Source organism: Emydura macquarii, unplaced genomic scaffold (assembly GCF_026122565.2).
Source record: "Emydura macquarii macquarii isolate MOO-44397 ecotype Brisbane River unplaced genomic scaffold, CSIRO-AGI_Emac_v2 contig_719, whole genome shotgun sequence".
NCBI lineage: Eukaryota > Metazoa > Chordata > Testudines > Chelidae > Emydura > Emydura macquarii.
This window is the reverse complement of record NW_027130856.1, coordinates 12,373,500-12,396,690: the sequence shown is the minus strand read 5'-3', so window position 1 is coordinate 12,396,690 and position 23,191 is coordinate 12,373,500. Positions and strand designations below refer to the sequence as shown.

The following is a 23,191-nucleotide window of genomic DNA, read 5'->3' as shown; positions in this document are numbered from 1 at the left end:
AAATACAGTAACTGTTTCTATCACTGTAACCCTGTCTTTTCTCATCCCACTTCCTCTGTATTGTTTATTGTTATCACCACTCATTTTGAAGGTTCACTTTCCCCTTTTTTTGGTATTATCTGTCCTCCTCTTCACTTTCCATAGGTGAAACAGCACAAGTGGGTGAGTTGTTAGAAGGGATTTGAATGTGATAAGGGGGTGGAATTGATGGACAGGTTTGTGAGGGCATTCCAAGCACATGGAGGCAGCAGAGAAGAAGGCACAGAAATGCTTGTGAGAGGACGATGCAAAAATAGTATTGAAGGTATAGTCATTAGTGAGCAAAGGGAGTGGTGGGAGCAGCAGACACACTCAGGTCCAAGATTCAGGCAGGGGTTATGTAACACAGTCTTAAAGTCAAGGACAAAAAGTTTTAATTAGATGCACACCCATGCAGCAAGAAAATAGTGTCTAGTTATAGTTAAGGGTGAGAAGGTAGCCTTTGGCAACAGCATTTTGGATGGGCTGGAACTGAAGATAAGGTTAGTATGAAAACGACTAGGGAAAAAGGAGATTGCAGTAATAAAGGTGGGAGATGATATGGGCATGGAAAAGGAATTTGGAGGTTTTCCTATTTGGGGTGGAAATGAAAGGCCAGATTTTCAAGAGGAAGAAAAAGGCAACATGATTTGACCATAGTCTGGATGTGGGAAGAGAAGAAAAGGGAGAAGTCAAAGACAACCCCAAGTTAATTACTGACCTGCATAACAGAGGCCAGTGGCATCAACAGTAATGCAGATTGGAAGTAGTGGAGGTTTGGAAAGAAAGATTATGAGCTTAGATTTGGCCACATTGAGTTTAAGATGACAACAAACAATCCAATAGAGGTCGTCAAGGAGGCAACAAAATATGATATCGAAGCACAGAGTAGAGGTCAGGAGTGGTGAAATATACCTGAAAGTCAGTGGCAAAGAGGAAATAGTTCAATTCAAGTGAGTAGATGAATTCAGCCAAGGAAGGGACAAAAGGAGAAGACTCAGAACAGAGACCTAAGGAACCCAAATTGGGAAGGGGAGAAGGATGATCAATCCACAGATGTTGAAGTAGCTTCCAGAGAACAGGGAGAACCAAGAGAGGTCACAACTTAGATTGCAAACTCTTTGGGGCAGGATCCATCTTTTTGTGTATGTGTTTGTATAGTGTTTAACATAAGTGTTTTTGGTCCATGACTGGGGCTGTTAGGTGCTACCATAATACAAATAAACTAAAAAGCTGATATCAAGGACGGATCCATTAGCTCCTATCCAAAAGTATACTGTATACAGGATATGTGTGCATTGGAGTTTGTGGAGGGAGAGGGATCACAAACTACTTGGAGGGGTCACAAACTACATGGAGCTCATTTTTTCAGCACCATTGTATGTTCCGCTAACCTCTTGTCTACGGGTGTAGAAAATGGCGAATATTAATTTTGTTAACTTCCACTGTAATGTCAATGAGAGTACTTCTGTTGATCAAAAAAGTTACTAATTCTTTTATATTTTTGGTTTTAGAACGACAAGATATTACAAAATATGCCATCAATTGTCCATGTCAGTGGAGCATCATTCTGTTTTGAAGACAAGTAATTCATCAATGACTTCAGTTCGGAATTCTAAAAACAACTGCAAGGTGCACAGATCATATTTTAAAATATGCTAAGTAGGCAATAGAAAAAATTGAAATGAATATAGACAGGCCCATTTAGTGTGTTAGAAGTAATATATACTTACAAGTACTTGTTTATGTTCAGAGCTCTGAAAGGCAAGATTAGCCGTGGGATTGTTTTTAATTATACTGAAGCAAAATATGTTGAGGCATGTCAAACTTTTATAGTTCATAATGAGTTTATTGCATATAATAATTATGGGTTCAGTAATTAAAAGTTAAAAATTACTGCTATTTTATTTAATATAAACCATAAATCAAATATTTCTTTTGACTTTATAAGTTAAGGTTAGGATGTGTCAGTAACATCAATCTTAAGTTTCATATTATAGTAATTGTATATTAGTAAGACTTCAAGCATGGGAGTCGTATATGTATAAAACTTTTGTCAAATTAAAATATCATTGGCTAAGGGCTGAACTTTTCTTTTTTAATATACTGTAATAATGTACACCTATACAAGTAATTTATATTATTATGGATTTTTTTAGGGCAGTTCCTCCAAACGAGATACTTTAGCTGTTACTGCAGTTGCTTTACAAGATCATATTTTACATAACCTTCAGCTCCAGAATCTTTCATTATCAGATCCTTTTAAGTTAAAGTTAAGGAATAAAAAGAACGTTTACAAACTTGTGAACAAAGAGAAGGTCAGAGCAGTAGTAGACACTGGATTAAGAAAAAAGAGCATTCTCCACACGAAAAAGGAAGATGCAGAAAAAGAATATGTCCTTGATCCTAATCCTCCACAACTAACATTAGGTAAACCATTATATTCTGATTTGTGTATTTTTGCATTTTATTTCAAATTTATTAGATTACACTACCTAGATGTTCTTTTCAATACTATAACTTAACATAATGTATAATGTATAGAAAGTTTATAAACATGTCAATATAAAATACTTTGGGCCTTCAGGCAAACAGTGATCATTTAAACAATAGAACTATAATCAAAAATACTTCTCACATCTGTCATAGGTTTGAATTTATTTTCAGTGTGGCAGAGAAGGGGAGGAGGAGTAAACTAGTAAGTCTGGATGAAGAATTTTTTCATTCTAGAAGCAGACATGTTTTTCCCCATGGATTTTTTTATATATCATTTTTTTTATATCAGAGGTTGAAAATACAATGTAATAAACAAAAGCAAGTGGTATATTTAATATTGGGATGGTTCCATAAAATTGTGTGCAACTATCGCTTTACCTTTTATTTAGTAAATGATGTTTACTAGTTTGGGCATAAAGTGTATACTTCTGCTAATGTTTACCCACCCTTGCTCACAATGATCCTGGGGCAAAATTCAGCAAGATTTAACACCTCTAGTTAAATACCTACATCAAATTAAGAAGCAAACATGCAACAAGATAAGTCACAGCACTGAGAGCTTGAAATCACGCACAGTGAGCAAATTCTTAATAATTTTTTTATTAAAATACAATTCTAGAGTGGCAATAGACATTACTGTAAAAAAAGCAGCAAGCATATTAGCAGACTAACAACCATGATGTCTATCCCAACCATTAGTCTCACAGATCCTCTTGCTAAAGGTTTCTACAGCATTCTTATCATGAACAATTTTTTTTGGTTTCCCCTTCAATCCTCAAACCTCTTGATTAGACCTTTTAAAAAGACAGACCTTCCTCATCAAGATCTTACAGTTTAGTGAGATAAACACAGACCATTATGATTTACTATTTTTGTGGAAATGCCCAAAGGCCCCAGTGAAAATCTCATTGCCATTGTGGTAGGTGCTATGCAGACACATGAACTTGCAATTCAAGGTCCCGATTCTGCAAAGAGAACTACACAAAATCAATGGGACTTCATATGGGGACAGGGGTCAGCCTGTATGGAGTCAATTGCAAGATCAGAAGCTAATTTCATAAAAATGTAGGACCTCAAGAAATTATTAGGTCCTGCCCCTTGTGCTAAGGTAGGACCAGAAAAACCTAGACCATCCCCAACAAGTGTTTGTCTAACCTGTTCTTAAAAACCTCCCACAACCTCTGTTGGAAACCTATTCCAAAGCTTAACTACCCTTATAGTTAGAAAGTTGTTCCTAATATCTAGAGCCCTGCAAATCCACAGATGCAGATATCCAAGGATCATTTTTTGGCAGATGGTGGATCGGATGTGGATCTCAAAGGTGGGGAAGCCGCTGTCTGTAGCTTATAGCCTGGAGGGGTTGGCCCCTGATCAGTGGCAGAGGCTGCAGCCAGGCTGGCATCCAAACAGCTGATTGGGGGTCCCAGAGGTGCGGGTGCAGATTACTAGACTGCAGATGATGGTCAGAGATAAGCTTATTGGGGTGGATGTGGATCAGATGCAGAGCCACATTTGTGTATCTACGCAGGGTTCTACTATCTAACCTAATTAAGGCTCTAATATCTCATCTAAACCTCCCTTACTGCAGTTTAAGCCTATTGCTTCTTGTGCTACCTTCAGTGGACATGGAGAACAATTGATTGCCATCCTCTTTATAACAGTCTTTAACATATTTGAAGATTCATCATCTCTCCTCTGTGGTCTTTTTTCAAGACTAAACATGCCCAGTTTTTTAACCTTTCCTCATAAGTCAGGTTTTTTGCACCTTTTATCATCATTGTTGCTCTCCTCTGGACTCTCTCCAATTTGTCCACATCTTTCCTAAAATGGACACAGTCCTCCAGCTGAGACCTCACCACTGCCGAGAAAAGTAGAAGAATTACCTCCTGTGTCTTATATAGACATCCCTGTTAATATATCCCAGAATTATATTAGCTTTTTTTGGCAATTGTGTCACATTGTTGAATCATGCAATTTGTGATCTGCTCTAACCCCAAGATCCTTTTCAGCAGTAATACTGCCTAGCTGGTTATTCCCCCTTTTGTAGTTGTGCATTTGATTTTTCTTTAAGTGTAGTACTTTGCACTTGTCTTTACTGAATTTCATCTTGTTGATTTCAGACCAATTGTCTAGTTTGCCAAGGCTGTTTTGAAGTTTAATTCTATCCTCCCATCGCCTTAAGAAGGTAGTTCCCAACTACTAGCTCTCTACACCTCTTCTTCTTGGTTGTGGTGGCTGTGAACCTCCCAGGCTTGTGGGCCAGTAGCTTCTCCTCCTCCTCAGCCATTGGTGTCTGCTCCTCACCTTCTGTTGTCAGTACAGCATACCAATTTTTGAATGGGATGGATGGGGGACCTAGGAGGTGGAGCTGGGTCTGCTGGCTGAGGTGGCCAGCAGCCAGTCTCCTTGCAGAGCAGTCTGTTCTTCCTTCTGTTGGTGAACTGGACACAACAAATGAATAAAAAATAGGACAAAAGGGAGTGGGAAAACAAGGGTAGTGATAATACGTTCACATGGTTATGGTTCAACATCAGTAAAAGGGGCTTTATTTATTTGTTTGGGTTTTATTTTTATTTACGTCATTGGCTAGCTGTAGGCATCACAGGAAATGTGTGTTCTGAGAAGAGACATGAAAGAAGAGAGGGTACAAAGAGTGGCCAAGATAAAAACAAATATAAATGGTGTCAGTCATTATGGAAGCCGAAGGTTTAGTTGAAAAAAAATCAGTTAAATTGGGAATGTATTCACATGATTTTATAAGACAGACAAAATATTTCCTATCCAACTTACAGCACTAACTGAAGGATCCAATATAGATTTTTGTGCAGGTGATTCCAAAGAATGTACTAAAAGACAGAAACATTTAAATTACTCATTTTTATTTATTTTTTTATAACATAAGAACGGCCATACTGAGTCAGACCAATGGTCCATCTAGCCCAGTATCCTGTCTTCTGACAATGGTCAATGCCAGGTGTTTCAGAGGGAATGAACAGAACAGGTAATCATCAAGGAATCCAACATGATAAAAGTATTTGTGTTTCGGTCATTTAACATTGAAAAAAATTAAATCCCAAACTTTTACATTTAAACATCTTCATGTAATCTGCAGTATATCTTTACACAATAAATGGTTTACATTTTTGCCATAACTTTTTCCCATCTAGGTCACAATGATTGTATCCTCATAAAATATTTCATTTTAATAATTAAATTTCTAATTTTATTGTTGTGACGACAACCTTGAAAATGTGAATTGATGCAATGTTCTCTTTCTAAGTATGCGGAAAAGTCAAACAAAGCTCAGGTCTTTACTGCCCCATTCATCTCAGCAGGGACATTAACTTTAAAGCTAAAGATGTGCGATTTAAATGTCACAATTTATAATCGTTTCACTTGTTGATCATTTTAGCAGAAACATCCAGCTAATGTGAAATGGATGTGTCAGGTAAACTTTTGGTGGGTAAACATGAATATTCTTGCATCTTGACTACTCCATCCTCCACCGAATCATGCTCCACTTGTATTAATTCAAAATCGTGCTGCAAAGATCATTTTCCTGGTTAGTCAATTTGACCACACCTCCTTTCCATATATGTCCCACCACTGTCTCTCCCTTCTCTGCCGCATCATAACGAATGATTCATCTTTGCTTTTAAAGCTATTCCTGTACTATCCTGGTCCTACCTATCATCACTTATTCTCTACTGAGACACCAACTCCTGTCTCCACTCTGCCAGTGTTGCCAGCCTTCGCCACCCATTTGGGAAAATTTCCAACAAGCACCTTTGTGCTTAATTCCTATGTCATCCCTCATGCAAGATCACAGTAAAATTTCACATAGCGGCTCATTGCTGTTCATAAAATCTTGTTAAGATTCTTCTCTGTCATGATGTCTACAAAAAAAATGTATGGTTAGGTAGATAATATGCTATGATCACTGCTTTTCATACAGCTCAAATTTGCTTCATTGTTATCTTGTGCTCCCACTGTCTATGTACATGTTGTTTCTTGTTTTATACTTAAATTGTAAACTCTTTGGGGCAGGGACTGTCTCACTGGTATGTGTTTGAATGGCACCTGGTAAGATAGGATCCTGATCCATAACTGGGGTCTTTGGATACTACTGAAATACAGATAATAAATAACAGAAAAACTTTTCTCATGACTTGAAGACTATTTCAGAGTTTAGCACTTGGGCTACTTAAAATTGTATTAATTTGCTGATTTCTGAAGATATCAGTCATAATTGTTTCTATTTATGCTGCAGTTTTTACTATATATTCTTCCAATATCACAATGTAGAATACATTTTTTGTGAACTTCATTTTTTTATACAGAAAATGGCCTGTACAATGTATCTTTTTAAGAAAAAGGGAGTTCAACAGAGACAACGTTTCTTATCAAAACAACTGGCTTACAACTCAGCCAGTTAAATAATTCAGCACTTTACTGAATGAGCTGTAAGCAAGATTTGCTCCCACAGCTTGTCTCCTGGACTACGGAAGGTCCACAGGATCCCTCCTATCCCTTTTAAAGCCCACATTTTACTTCAACACCAATGAAGCTGATAGAAGAATGCATTTTACTACAAAGAAGTTGATGGAGAGTGCATTTTTAATCAGTGAAGAATATATTTTACACTACTAAATGTATTACTTTAATTGCACACACATCCTGTTTTCCTCTAGTCCCGAATTCAGAATGCACTTCCAAGCACCCAAAGCTATGAGCTCCAGGATCTGAAGAGAATGGCTGGATTACTCTCTGGGGCTCAAAGCTGCCCAGAGATGGTGCTGAGGATCTCCTGAGCCTGTGAAATAAATCACATATACTGCATCAGGAACTGTATGAACCTGCCAGTGGAACCTTCCTGCATCATTAGTTAAAGTTTTCTTTGCCATCTATTTTAGCTTAGTAATGCAGCATATAAGATTGCTTAACAAGATGGGTGGATTCTTGGCTTAACTCCTTGACCAGGAGGCTGTTATTTTCAAAGTAACAAGAAGTTTGTATGTGATGTAATGGAAATCTATAGTTAAAGAGTATGAACTATGGTAAGAAGAAAATTAACAGTTAACCTTAGACATGCTTATTTTAGGTATATTGAAAAATTCTTACTATCTACAGAACAATCATATTTTTTCAGTAAAGCTGTGTGCCTCATGAATAAAAGTTTGCAAGTAAACCCATAGCTGAGATAAATCATAAAGCCAGACTCAGCTTTTGAAGACATCTTTTAGCTCTTTGAAACTCTTCCCTCTCTCAGAAGGGCTGGAATTGATGGATAAAACAACTTTTTTAATAATTAAAATCATAGCTGACCAAGCCTATTTAAGAGGTTACTCCTAGAAGTTAGAGTTTCCAAAAATAAGCACTTTGGGTAAGAAGTATAGAAGTCCTCCTCACATGTCATCTATTGGCAAAGCTCAAGATGGTGGTTTCGACTAAGTTATGTATTCCATTTGCTATTGTCCAAAGTTAATTGCTGCACATTACTGCTGACTCTATGCGCTGATAACTCTGCCCATCCAGTATGTTTCAGTTGCTATGAAGTGTACGTAAAGGTTAACATAGATAGGAGGACATTATACTTTGTGGATGGATATTTACCAATAAATACTTTTAGAAAGCCTCAGTGAAATGTCTGTCTTAAGAGGAACCACCCTGTGAAAGGACAGATTATCACAACAGTTTGCTCATTTCAAGCCTCCTAGTGTAATCTTAGGACCTCTGCCTGATAATTTTAGGGATGATGGTATTGTGTATAGTCAAGTCCAATAATTCAAGTTATTACATATAACATTACTTCAAAAATTCACATTCAGGACATGGAACCACACATGCAGCAGGACTTCCAAAGATTTACCAAACTGTCTGTATCACTAAGCCTTTGGTGATCATTTAGGGAAACAATCACGCAAGGCACTCTCATTGATAATGGATATCAGCCTGCCAGAAGTCATTGCAAAGATGCTGGCATGCCCACTGGAATTAGGAGTTATTATAAAGACATTGGTCAAAGGAGGAAGAACAGGACCCTATTAGTTTTCTGTAATAAAGAATAGTTAATCACTGCAGGCTCATGTTCAAGGAAAAATCTCTCTAGTAAAGTCAGGCTGTGGTACTTCAAATGAATGGACACAGAAGTAATACCAATAGAATCCCTTTCTCAGGGAGCATCTGAGCAAAGAGCATCTTGTATGTCTTGTACCCTAGACCCTCTTTTAAACAAGATAACTCAGAGAAACCAGAGTGGAAAGAAATACTGTAACACAGCCCCAAACAGGTCTCAAACATGCTGGTACTTGGTGACATTGCTAGAAACCCAATTCTTCTGCTGGTGTGTAAGGATCTGATCTCTCTCTCCAGGACAAATTAGGCTGATGGGCTTGAATGCACAAGTCTCATGGCATGAGCTTTGAAAGGGAGATGTGGAAGGAAAAAAAGATTACTCAGAACAAGTCACTGCTACTCTCTTAGCTTCTGGAAAAGAATCTACATTTTAGGCTTATGACAGGTTTTGATAAAAATTCAGCCACTGGTAGATACAAGAACATAAATTCACCCAAATGTGAAAGTTCCAGCATTTTGTTATTCCTTCAAGAAGAATTGGAATGCAGCTTGAATGATAGCACCCTCGAGGTCCAAACTGCAGCTCTCGATAACCTCCTAGATTCCAGAAATTAGACAAAACTAGATTTTCATCCACATGAGGAGATTCATCAAGGCAGCCAAGATTAATCAACCCTCCTGTAATGCACACTCCTGCTACCTGGAAATGTAGCAACCTTTCAAGCCTTAACAAGCTGCCCTTTTGAGCACTTTAGGGAGGTGTCTCTCTTCTTCCTTTCAGTTAAAATTGCCTTACTGGTAAAATCATTTCTGCCCTCAGGATTTCAGAGTCAGGAGTTCTCTCTATGACAGAATACTGCTTTTTCTGCCCACAAAACGTAGTTCTCAGAACTCTGCCTCATTTCACTCACAGATCGAACTACTATTTCTGTCCTAATCTCTTGTACACTATGGCAAAGGATGGCTCAGTGGTGAGGGTGCTAGTTTGGGATTCTGATTCAGTTCCCTGCTTTGCCACAGACTTCTTGCATGACCTTAGAGACAACAGAGTCTCTATACCTTAGTGCCCTTTCTGGAAAATGAGGATATAGTACCCCTTATTTCTTAGGGCTGTTGAGAATAAATACATTGAAGATTGTGATGTATTCAGTTACTATGGCAATAGGGGCTATATAAATACCTTAGATAGAAATAAGTAAGACACATACAGGATGTAAGAAGAGCAAATTGGATATTGCTAAAAAGAAATTAGTCTACTGCACTGTTCCCTTTCACTGAAGATGCAGAAGTAAAAAATACCTCAAAATCCACTTTATTGAGATGGATAAAGGGCTGCATTGTCAAAGATTATAAAGTGTGTGGGTGAAATCTGCACTCAGAGTCACAGTTTATACCAGGATTGTGAGAATGTGTGCATCTGATGAAGAAATTTGTAAGGCATCCATATAACCAAATCTGCATGTATTTAGCAAGCATTGCAAGTTGGCTTTTCATTTGGCACAAGGCACAGTTTGTCTAACATGCTGTGGTAGCCAAATACAAAGAAAAGAATGTGATTATGGACCTGCAGAAAGTTCTTTCTACTGTATCTGATTAGAACTTTGATTTTTGATCCCTATTCCTGCCTATGTATGCTGTCTTCATTAACCATTTCAATGAAGGATAGCTGGGATATGAAGGATATACTGAGAAAAATACAGTTTACGTGTTAAATTCTTTTCTAAATGGAATGCCAAGAAATCTGATCCACTGTGTCTTAAGAGGTATTTTAAAAATATGTATTCGATTAAAAGTTTTTATATTTGATTAAAAGTTTAAGTGTTTGAGTGTTAGCCCAGAACTATATGCATTTCTCTATAGATGCATGTGAACCTCATTTTTCAGCTTTAGAGGTTATTCTCTGACTACATGGTGTGAGTCTTTTTATCACTTTATCATGTGATCCCCAGTTCTAGTCCATCCCTGTAACTATTCAGTGGGATCCAACCTTTCAGTGAAGGATTGCTGGGTATGCCACCTGAGGAAAAAGAAATTTACTATTGTTCTGGAATGTCTTTAAGCCTTCATTTGTTTGATTTTGGGAAAAAATCATAGAAGACTTTTTTTCACTGATACTCATTAAAAACAGACATCTCTGCTCTTTTTCTTTAGTATAAAGGCAAAGGGCTGAATCTGCAGCTGCACCTTTCCACCTCCCCCAGTCCCAGGGCTGGCTGGGAGCCAGAGGGTAGTGCTAAAGCCAGCTTAATCCTAGCTGAGGATTCCATTCCTGTATGGAGAAATCCATGTAGGTTTGTTTTAAGGTGAACCACCTTTTTCATCCCTTTGACTCTCTCCTCAAACCTCCCCCCTCTCCTGCCTCCAGTTCCCACTCCACACAGAATCTTGCTGACTCTTTCCAGAGAGAAAGTCAAGAAGATCCAGTGTGGCCTCCCCTCTTCCTGTCTTCCTTCCCACTTTGTTTTTATTCTTCTATCTCTGAGAGAAGTTTCCCATTTGCTCCCCCCCCCCCCAACCATTCCACCTTCACCAGTAACCCCCTCATCCCAACTTCTTGATCTCCCTAACCCCAAAGCACCTCTTCCTTTCCTCAGGCTCCTTTCTTTCACAGTAAACATGTTTTAGTCTTTCCCATATTGCCTTACCCCACCTGCCTATACGGCTACTGTCCCATCTCCTCTTCATTTCTAAACTCACTGAATGCCGTCTACATCTGCTAGTTGGAGTTCCTTTCCTCCATTTCCATTATAGATTCTCTCCAGTCTGCCTTCTGCCATCTTCTAAAATGGCTCCCAAAGTCTGTAATCTGACCAAAGTTTAGAACTAGAACTCCATCCTCATCCTTCTTGACCGGTCAGCTGCCTGTAATGCTGTAGACCATACTTCTTTTTCTTGAAATTTTGCCCTCCTTTGGCTTTCATGTCTCTGACTTCTCCTGATTCTTGTCCTATCTTTAATTACTTTTCAGTATTTTGTTCAGAGGTTCCTCTTATGACGCGTCCAGCTTTCTGTGTATGTCCCTTCCTCTTCAACCTATACGACCTCTGTGGGTGTTCTCATTCACAAACATGAGTTCAGCTATTATTTCTGTGCTGACTGTTCACAGATCTATTGCTCCACTCCTAGTCAAACTACAATCTCATCCTGTCTTCCTGACATTTCCTAGATATCAAGCTGTTGGTTTCAGCTCAGTATGCCCATAAAACAGCTCTTAATGTTTTCTCTGCAAGCCCTCCTTCCTCTCAGTCACTATGGACTGCACCACTATTGTCCTGCCATTCAGGCCAATAACCTCCTTCTCAACTGCATCCTCATATACTTTAATATATTTATGTATAAAAAGACTCCCACAATTTTTGTATTAAAGATTTTGAAATTACATTGTATGTTTTATATGAAGCACTATGCACTTCTTTAAGTTTCATAACCCTTAAGTAGCGATTAACACAAAGAAATGCATATTATCTTTATGGGAAAATTTAAATGAAAAAACCATGTTTCTACTTCAGCCATATACATTGAACAGGTCCCAGTTCTGATGGGTGCTACACATCTTATGCATGGTGGGTGAGCACGCCCAACTACCATTGGTTTGAGTGCAAGTTGATTTCTTTCAGCACACTGCAGAATCAGGTCTGTAGTGAATACTCCATGATACGTTGCAATATAGTTTGGTTATGAATTTATATAAATTATTTTTAAATAGAGACATAGCGATGAGGTTTATGTGAAGAAAAATGTCATCCTGTAGAAATATTAATGTGTCTTTTTGTTTTAATGTAGCTCAGAAATTGGGCTTAGTTGAGCCTCCTTCCTTGCCACTAACAACAGAAGAGTGGGAAAAAGTAAAGCAAAGATCCATCAAACAGGGGGATTCTGTGCAACCTTGTGCAATATGTAGGGAAGAATTTGCACTTCAGGCACAGGTACTTCTATAACTTTTGGAGTGTATTCTGCACAAAAACATTCTTTAAACAGTTATTCATTTATTATTAGTTATTCATTTTCTGAAGTTATGGTTATATTAGAAAATTTTAGTTGGCACAAGAGAAAAAAATGAAAAATTCCAACTAGAGATTTTTTTTGGCTTAATGAGCCTGTTGTGTAACTTATTTTGCTACACTTAATCATTTGCTGAATTTCCATTTTACTTTATGTGAATTTGGTACTTGTGAAAGGAAATGGATTGACAGCACTAAAGTTTAAAGGCTATGCAAGAACAAGTTCAGCAAAGGTGATAGCAGTGAAAACGTTCCTGCAGTCACAACCTTCACCCAGAGAGAGATTACTATTAGAGGTCAGAAAACAGTTCAGTCTTCATCCAGGCCTCTGACACCTCAGCTGACACTGTCAGTCAGGATACAAATTATGATGATTGTTTTTCTGATGTGGAGCAATGTCTATAAAGAAGAGTATTGACATCAACTCATTTCATGAGACACTTAACTATACGATGGTGGATTTAAACCAGTGACCTGAATGTGAAGAGACTATTTTGTTATCTTATGGCTTGGTTCTTTCTGTAAATATTTACTACCAGATGGAGTCCCACTGAAGTCAATGGAACTTCTAAAGGTGGTAGTCACTATGATGTGTACAAGTGTTTGCAGGCTCTAGTTCTTAGATTGCAAGCTGTTTGGGACCGAAATCATGTCTGCTTTGTGTGCTGTGCATCACTGAACACACTGTCTGTGCTCCACAAATAATTTTTATAAAGTTAGTTTTCACTGGTTCCCTTTTATTAAGAGAATGTCAATTATATTGGCTATTTAAAGGATCAATAGAACACATTCTTGACTTTTTAGGTTGTGCAGGCTCCTGGTGCTCAGCGATCCTGGTGTGCCCAGATCCTGAACTATTCATACACATTAAGCTATCGTGTCCTGTATTCTTCAGTTCCATTTTAGCTCTTTTCAAATTCTCAACACAATTGAGAATTTCTTCTCTTGGCTGGAGTAACTCTGCTTGGCAACATTGCATTCAGCCCCCAACTCCATATGGTACTGAGCAGCTTCAGCTCCCATTGACTTCAGTGGAAGTTGAAAACTACTCAGCATTTTACAGCATTATTTACTTGAGTGTAGGGGGAAGTAGTCTAGGCAATTAGGTGTTAAAGGAAAAAAAGGTGTACTGAAGCCTGTAGGCTGTTCATGGCCTATTTCTTATTCTTTTGTAGGTTAAAGTGTTAGGCTCTAAAGGCATCTTGTTAAGGCTGTTTATGCTGTCCATTGGTACTAGAAGAGGTAGAAGCCAATTATTGTTAGAAATCTTGGTGAACATCAGTAACAGACCTGTCAGACAGGAAAGAGCACAATAGCTTGAGATGAGGCCACTTTAATGCAATTTTGTAGCTAACAAATATCTGGTCTGCCAGAAGAAAAGCCCATACTCACATATGGATAATGGGTACTCTATTGAGCATGCTCAGTGGAATCCCTAGATGTCACTCAAGTATCTGATTGCCTGGTCCAACCATTATATGGCCAGATCTGAAGCTGCTCTGGAGAGAGGTGTGGTATAAAATGCTTAATAGGACATTCTTTTGCTACTGAAGATATTACTCTAGGGGGAAAAAAACTAATCAACTTCTATATCTAGTCCTGCAAAACTTCCATAGTTCGGTGCCATTTGGGGTTTGAGCCAACCAAAAATAGCCCAAGTAGCTAAGGCCTTAACCTTAGTTCATCAGAATTATTAATGTATAGTAGTTACTGATTGTGTAATTTACTTTTTAAAAAATCATGTCCTATTTTCTCACAAGCTTGCTTGTGATGCTAGTTTTAAAGAATTAATTCCTTAGTTACTGACATCCACAGGCTGAAACTGCTGTCTCCCCAATATCACTTGGTCATTTACTCACATTTTCTGAGGGAATGTCTACATTTTACCTTGATGGTTTTATACATCAAATCTGTGCAGTGTAAGCATAGCTCAACTAAACATTTTATTGATATTGCCTCATGTATAATTTTAGAATTACTTAAACAAAAAGGACAAGTAACTAGCTAAAGAGGAGTGCCATTCTTTAGACGTTAACGGTAATTAAGAGGAGATAACCATTATTCAAAGTTGCTTGCAAGTTGCTTTCATTCTGCATTTTGGAGTTTTTTTCTGCTTTGTTGGGGCGGAGGCTGGAGGAGGTTGAGATTTCTAACAGTTTTAGAGGTGGATTTTTTTTGCCTTTTGCCACATTGCTACCTATTTAAAAGAAAAATGTAAATACCTATTTAAAAAAAATTGCACAAAGACAGGTGGGATGGTCCTTGCAGAACAAGGCTGTTCTGCCAAACTCAGGCAGTCTGGCTACCCTAAGGTCTAAGTCTTAACAAGAGAGAGCAAAAGACAGCATTCATTAAAAGGTTACTTTAGATTTGGCACAAAAAAGGGAAATGCCTCTGGAATTCTTTTTGTCCTACATGTTTCGTTAAATTTCCTCCCTCAAGGGAAGAAAGCCACTGTATCTGAAAGCTTTTCCTTTAGCTGGCTGTTAGTCATTAATCCTTTTGTGTTTGCCAGCTCCGTAATGCACAGTGCTTGTTCTAGTTTCACTCCTTCCCCAGTTTTTCCTTCTACTAAGGACCAACGGCCTTTTTTGTTTAATGCTGTATCTTTTGTCAGAATAGAGATCACTACCATTTGATAGGAATTCAGGTCAGAAAAAGGTGAAGTTTGCATGAAGCTTGTGAGCACACTTTCTCCTGTTTTTCTCTGATAGGGCTGTGTATGCTTCATATCACGTATTGAAATTTAACTGTTTTCCTGGGCAAAAGGGAAAAAAGTTTTTATTTTAAATGTATTTCTCTGCTGCTTCTGCTCTCATCATCACTCTTGTTATTTAGCATTTTATTGTCTCCACCCACCCAAGCCCTATCTTCTATAGGCTTTTCTATATGAAGCAGTTCAAAACTAATGAATGACCATATTATTTCTTTGAGTTGTAGTTTATTCTTCTGGTTGCTTCCTACAGAAGTTTTTAATGCTGTTCATTTATATTTCTCTTTTTAGAATAAAATTGCAAATATTTAAACTTCATTTTCTATAAAAGTCTTTTGCAATACTACCAACAAGCAGGATTGTTAACCTTTCTGCATTCAGATTTTTTTCTTTTAGTTAATGTATTTTTGGTGTTCAGCTTTTAAACTAGTTTAAACTGTTCCTTTTTTTCTGTAAACAATAGGTGCTGCTTTCATGTTCCCATGTATTTCACAGAGTGAGTAGACCCTGATTTAACTATTAAAGCATGCAGTACAGCATTCTTGTAATTTAAATATTCTAAATCTACCATAAGTATAATTTCAGGTTTTGCAAAAAAGCATTTTGACTTAACATCATTTACTGTTAGAAACATAATTTACAGATTTTATTATTCCTGTTTTACAATGGTGCATTTTGCATACAAGGGAAACCCACAAATGTTTGTATAGCTGATTACTAATTATGTACATCAAAGTGACATCTTATGAATTAAGATTTGACTCCATGTAAGTCTAAAAAGATTCATCACCTATTTGATTATTTCCAGCAGTTTATTGATATAAATCTATATTAATGTAAAAATACGGTATTTTGATTTCACAAAAGAACAAAAAATGTTCACTAATGTAATCTAAAGTGAGTCTGGTTTATTTATGAGGAAAAATAACATTACATCTACAAAGCTATTGTAAGTGTAAGCTACTTACATTTTAAAATATTATTATTTTTCTAGGCATGCCTGAAAGCTTTTGAAAAGTTTGCAGGTAAAAAGACCTGTCCTTTGTGTAGAAAGAAGCAATATCAGACCAGAGTAATACATGATGGGGCGCATCTGTTTAAAATAAAGTGTATTACTAGGTAAGGATTATTTCCAATAGAGCTGTTGTCACTGCACAACGTTTATTTTGCTATATAGCTCCAAGTTACTGAAAATTCAGCACTGGTGGGTGCACTGTAAATATTTAAGAGTTTGAAAAGCACTTTTAAAATATTTCAAATGGTTATGTTTCAAGTAATTAGTAAAATAATCCTTAATTTTGTACTCTATATTTATGTTTGCATTTACTGAACATCGATCCTTTGTTTTCAACAGAATCCAAGCTTGTTGGAGAGGATATATTGTTAGAAAATGGTATAAAAACTTGAGAAAAACAGTACCTCCTCAAGATAGTAAATTAAGAAAAAAATTCTTTGAAACAAAGGTATGTTGTATTTGTTTCTTCAGTTTAAGTTAACGTTCTATTCTTTTCAAGCCTTCCATTAACTCAAACAAACATTCTCAAAGCCTCAGTCTGTTCCTTTGTTGGGGCAAGAGTGATAAAAACTCTAGTAACTTAGGGCTGTATTTTACATAAGACCTATTCTGTGCTTACCCCAGTAACAGTATTTCTTTTGTTTTTGTTTTCTTTCCCTTCATAAATCCCAGGAATCTGTTTTTCCTGTAGAAGTACATTAGGCAGATATGGTAGTAAAAATGTATTGTTGATTTTGTTATTTGTCACTAATTATTGGTTATTAGTTATTGGTCTTTCATAACTATCCAAAAATTGGACTAGATAATCCAGGTCCAGAACACTAACACATCCTCCAAATCCAGCTCAGAAGTGAGAATATAATCACCTTGGGGCTCTATCCTTAGAGAACATGCAGTAGAAGTGAAGCCAGTTCCTTCTTTGAGTAGTGTCCCTATGGGTGCTCCATTTGAGGTGTGCATGCTCCTTTGATTGGAGATTTTTGGCATTAGTGTCCGTTTGGTCTGTGCATGCACCCTAGCTATCTACATGCCCCATACTGAAGGCATATTGGACTGTGACAGACAAATCGCCCTCAGTTCTTTCTCAATCACCTTGCCCTGAGAAGGAGCGTCCACAGCATTCCCTTGCGATTCTACTTTTTAACTAGATTTTAGTCAATTTTATTCTTTTGTGGTTTATACCTTTTATTTTTTTAGTTAGTTTAGTTAGTATGGGGTTCTTTTTTTCAGTTATCCAAGGGTTTTGGTTCCTGCTATACACACACATGCTCCCCATCTGTTCCGTTCCATCCCCTCCCCACCCCCAACAGTAAGGGAAGTCCTCAATTAAGTCTGTTTTGTTGGGTTATGCTTACATCTCCAGGCTTCAAACTTTGCCTCATTTGCCAGGAATCCTTTCCGGTTAGCGATGGCCATTCACACTGTATACGCCACCTTGGGGATACACACATGCCTGCTAAGTATAAGTTCGTCACAACTTTCAAAAGCTGTTCTAGGGGGAAAGAGAGAGATTAAAACTCCATCTTTTAATAATGGAACACTCCTGCCGCCCGGCTTCAGATCTTTGTACAGCAGGCTCTTAGGGTATGTCTACAAGGCAAAGAAGAACCTGCAAAGTGGGAGAGTCCCAGAGCTCAGGTTCCAGCTTGAACCTGGAAGTCTACACGGCAGTGAAACAGCTGTGTAATCCAAGCCTTGTGAGCCTTAGTTGGCTGGCATGAGCCAATCGCGGGTTATTCTTTCCTGCGTACACAGACCCTGAGTGTCTTCAGTACCCCATCATCCTCTGCAGCTCGCTTACCCTCCCAGTCTTTGAGACACAAACCTGTTACAGACCCAGGAAAGATCTCATCTAGGAAATCCATGAAATCTCCTCAAATAAAACACTATTCTAAAAAGACGTACTGTAGAAAAGATTCCATACCTCTCAACAGAGGCTTCAAGCAGGCCTGGTACCAAGACTTCCAGACAGAAGTCCACAAACTCATATAAGTTGCAGGGTACCCATCTCTTGGTGCCAAAGCCCACTGAAGCATGAGCAGAGTAATAGAAATAAGCACCCTGAACTTAAGAAGTTGGTACCACCTGCATCACCTGCTACATCAGTACCTCGACTGGCAATTCCACCAACATTGGTGCAACCCTCGGTAGCACAGCTTTCTATCTCTGGAGCTCACTAGATCTTCACACAAGCCCAAGTGGTGCCACAGAAGTTCAGATTCTCCAGGGACCGGTTTTTGTCTTTGAGGAATCTGAGTCTTCTTTCCTGAGTTCAGTTAGACTCCCTGTACTGCAAACCTGCATTATCTCTGGTACCCCATGGATCACAGGTACTGCATGGTTTCTCAGTACACACACAGTCAGACCCTCACTCCACCATCATCTGCTCCACCATTACACTATAGAGATGAGAACTCGTCAGACTCTCAAATATCAGCTCAGGGCTCTCCTCACTGTTTACCCAGACCTGACTCTCTTAAAATTTTTCAGCCTAGGGACATTTTGCCATCTCCACCACCTCAGCTGTTTCAACAACCTCCTTGGTATGAACAGTCCTGGATGCCTCCCCAGTTTCCTTATGAGCTACTTCGATGGCCATGCTGACACCACTGAGCATTATATTGCCAGCAGTTTTCCAGGGCACCTAGCATTTGTGCAAAACACCAGAGACAACATTCCCCACACTCATCCCATTCTCTTCACTGCAGAAGGAAATGTTTGAGGAACAAGAAAGAAGGACCAACAAGGAGCCGATTCTGCAAACAAATATATCATCATCCTCTCCAGATGAAGCAGTTATGCCCCTTTGTCTGTTGCAGATGACTTCAAACAGTTCCAGGACTTGATGAAGAGAGTGGCTAACACTTTTCAAATTCCATTAAAAAAAAATTCAAAAGACCTACCTGTTAATGAAGTGCAGTTAGAGCCAGTCTAAAATGATTTAGCAAACTTCTGCCTCTGCTCCCTGACAGCTCAGAGAGCAGAAAAAATACTATGTCCCAGTTGGGGCTCAGAGTCTATTTTCTCATCCCGCCCCCAACACCCTAATCATGGATGCAGTCAATGAACAGAACAGACAGCACCATTCAAAAGCTATCCCACATGACATGGACCAAAAGTATTTGATTTATTTGGTTGAGAGTGCTATTCATCTACCCCCCTGCAGTTTAGAATTATGAGTTATCAGTTTGATACTTAACAAAACAATCACATCAACTATGCCAAATTAATTATTTGATTGAGCATCTCCCACAAGAACTCAGGGAGCAATTTCAGGCTGTTCCTGTGGAGGGACAGCTCCTGGTGAGGACAACTTTACAGCTGCGCCTTGACACAGCTGCTCACTCTATCTCCACAGCTGTGGTCATGTGCTGTGGATTGTCACTGCAGTCCTCAGGCTTCCTGCATAAGGTCCAAAATGCAGTAGAGGACCACCCCTTCAATGACTTCAAAATTATTTGGTGAGCCCCATGGATGAGTCCTTATATTCTTCGAGTAGTGTCCTTATGGGTACTCCACATCCGGATGTGCACATACCATGCATTCTTGCTTGGAGATTTTCATCAGCAGTGTCTGTGGGTCATGCCTGCACCCTAGACACCCTTGTGCTCCGGTATGAGGTCATGGACCCACTGCCACTTCAGTTCCTTCTCAGTGGCCTGTGGCTTGAGATGGAGCATTGCTGTGTCTGTTAGCTAGCTATGCATCTTTTCTTTTGGTATTTTCTTTTATTTTTTGTTATTTAGCACAATTTGCACTTTGGGGATTGGTTCCCCCATCCCTTCTTCATTTGCCCAATCTGGGTCTTCCCCTCCCCCCCGCCCAGGCCTTGGTCCGCAGATTCAAGTACAGTTATGCCCAAGACCTTGGGCTTCAAACGCTGCCAGATGTGCCATGGGTCTTTTCCCCACAGCGATAGATGTTGAAGCTGCCTCCTCTGCCTAGGAGAGGCAGAGGAGGCAGCCTCTCCAAATGTGAAATCTGCTCGGGTTTAGAAGCCGATCTAAAGAACACCTGTTGGAGCACTCTCTGAGACCTGTGGGGTCCAGTTCACCCCCCGGTATCTTGGATCTGATTGATCAGAGCCCCAATGACTGGCTCTTCTGTGACAGTAAGCAAAGACCCTGAGGGCCCTTCACAACCATCCAGACCCTCTAAGAAGAAGAGATCCCATTCTTAAGAATGGGATAAATGAAGGGGGAAAGTCACCTCCTCGGTCTAAGTCTCAGGAGACCTCGTATCTTGATATGGGTAGCGCTGAGGCTGTCACCCCTCCTGTTCTGAGATCATGGCACCAGCTAAGAAAACCATGCCACATGCCAAGAAAATGTCAGGTAAACAACATCAGCACTGGACTCAGTGTCTTTGGAATACAAGAACCCCAGAGCCAAGTTGAAATCATTGGTACAGTCTTCTGTAGCCAAGCATGAAGGGCACACTGATCACACTTTGGTACCATCTCCAGTACCACCCAACATACTGACTCTTGAGCATCCTTATCCAGAGTCCTCAATACCATCCAGGTTCCCATTCCATGAGGACATTGGAATCCTTGGAAGATCCTGAATCACTGTTATTAAGGGGTACCGAGAGATCCACTCTGCCAGTATTAACTCACCTCCCAGAGTCTACTTACTCTCCAATCTCTACCATCTTCAATTCTGACTCATTCTCGGGTACCAATGTGGTCACCAGCCCCACACAATCTCTTTGAGGGTACCAGTGCAATTTCAGTTCACTCTCTGGGCCTCAACTATGAGGTACTCACTTAGGAGGAAACTCCCAGCAGGAAATACACCTGACAACCTTGGCAAGGATAACTTTGAGGCTCTGCCTCCTTCCTTTATGCCTCACCACAGTGGGCTTATTGGAACCCCTGGGCCTCTTATGCCGACCAGTTGAGTCGCATCTTGTAAGAGGGCACTCCTGAGCCACAACTGCTGCCCTGTATTCTGCTCCACAGGAGGATCTTACAGAGGAGCAAGGGCGAGCTGAGTAAGAAAAAACACCGCATTCCCACAAATCCTCCTCTCCAGATGAAGTTGTCATGCATCCTCCATCATCCTATGTCAATGATTTCAAGGCTTTACAAAACCTTCTGAAACACATAGCTGAGACTTTACAAATTCCACTGGAGGAAATACACAAACCTCAGCATTCCCTGTTGGACATCCTTCTTATATCTCCTAAGGGCAAAATCACCTTGCCTATTAACAATGCTCTGGTGGCCCCAGCATGTATGGTGCGGCACACTACAATACTGCCTATGTGTAAATGGGCTGACAAAAAATACTACATGCCACCCAGAGGCTCAGAGTATTTTTTTTTCCTCCTACCCTACACCCAAATCCCTGGTTGTCAAAGCTGTTAACTAACAGAACAGGGAACATCAGTCCTGCTCAGTGCCATCTGACAAGGAGCTAAAATGACTGGACCTTCTGGGCGGCAAGAGCTAGTTGTCGGCCTCTTTGCAGTTCAAAGTAGCCAGTTATCAAGCCCTGATGGCAAAATATGATTTTACCAACTGTTCAAAGTTTTCATCTTTTATTGAACACCTATTTCAGGATCAGAGGCAATGATTTGAAGCCCTTATAACAGAAGGCCAGACAAAGGCATCTCTTCATGCCTCACTTGATGCCATCGATACAGCTGCATATTCCATGATTACAGCAGTAGTCATGGACTGAGCTTCTTGGCTGCAATCCTCCAGCTTCCCCCAGGAGGTACAAAATACTTTTGAGTCCCTTCAAGAGGCCCACGTTGTTCAGTGATGCCATGGATGGGTCTTTTCATTCATTTAAACACTCCTGGGCAACACTACAATCTCTGGACATCTATACAGCTATAACACAGAAAAAATATAGTAGATCACAGATAGCTCAGTGGCCTCACAGCCATTAGAGTGGCTGAACCCTCCAGGAAGAAGCCCAGATTCGCTAAGAAAGGGCCATCCTCTACAGCAATCTCCCAATCAGTGACATCATCAAAATAATTGTTTTGACCCACTGGTTGAGGGTCACAAACTGTCTTCTGCTTCAGATCCTACACTGCAACTGTTCCCCCTCCACCTTTATAGGGATCATCTCTCCTATTTCCTACCTTCCTGTGAGCTTATCGCCTCAGACAGATAGATCCTAGAGGCGATTTCTACGGCCTACTCCATCCATTTCAGCTCCTTCCCACTCCTTTCCCCTCTCCCCAATCCCTCTTCTGGGACCCTTTTCACAAGGATCTCTTGAGGCAGGAGGTCCTAACACAGGGGGCTTATAGAACTTGTTCCACTAGATTTCGTTGGAAAGAGTTATACTCCCAGTACATGGTGGACCCAAAGAAAAACGGGTGGGGAACCAATTCTAAACCTTAGAATTTTGAACACCCTTGATTCAGAATAGTAACTCAAGCAGTGAATTCTCTCTCTGGATCAGGAGATTGGTTTGTCTGGTTCGACCTTCAGGACACTTACTTTTGTATCACCATGAACCCATCACACAGACGTTCCTGTGTTTTGTGTGGGCAGGGACCCTACTCTTCAGCCTCTACATCACCCCAAAGGTCTTTAACAAAGTCCTCTCAGCTACTGCAGCCCATCTTCACCATATGGAAATAATCATCTTGCCTTAGCTGGATGACTGATTCCTGAAAGGTGACTCATTTCTCAAGGCACAGATAGCAACCTATACTGGAATTGGAAGAGGTACGGAAGAGGGCAACTAAAATGATTAGCATTATGGAAAAGCTTGCAGATGAGAAGAGATGAATAAGACTGGGACTTTTCAGCTTGGAAAAGAGACGACTGAGGGGGGATATGATAGAGGTCCATAAAATCATGACTGGTGTGGAGAAAGTAAATAAGGAAGTGTTATTTACTCTTTC

The 23,191-nt window shown here is 39.6% G+C and overlaps 1 protein-coding gene across 1 annotated transcript in view; it reads left to right on the top strand.

Moving 5' to 3' along the window:
* The window catches only part of RNF32 (ring finger protein 32), a 39,767-nt gene that overhangs the window by 2,999 nt on the left and 13,577 nt on the right, over window positions 1–23,191 (top strand). Inside the window, exons 2-7 of the mRNA XM_067542718.1 lie at window positions 1,533–1,650; window positions 2,178–2,448; window positions 12,373–12,515; window positions 15,767–15,799; window positions 16,298–16,422; window positions 16,658–16,766. Coding sequence (XP_067398819.1) covers window positions 1,570–1,650; window positions 2,178–2,448; window positions 12,373–12,515; window positions 15,767–15,799; window positions 16,298–16,422; window positions 16,658–16,766 — 762 coding nt within the window. The 5' untranslated portion in view covers window positions 1,533–1,569. The remainder of the gene's footprint in view (window positions 1–1,532; window positions 1,651–2,177; window positions 2,449–12,372; window positions 12,516–15,766; window positions 15,800–16,297; window positions 16,423–16,657; window positions 16,767–23,191) is intronic.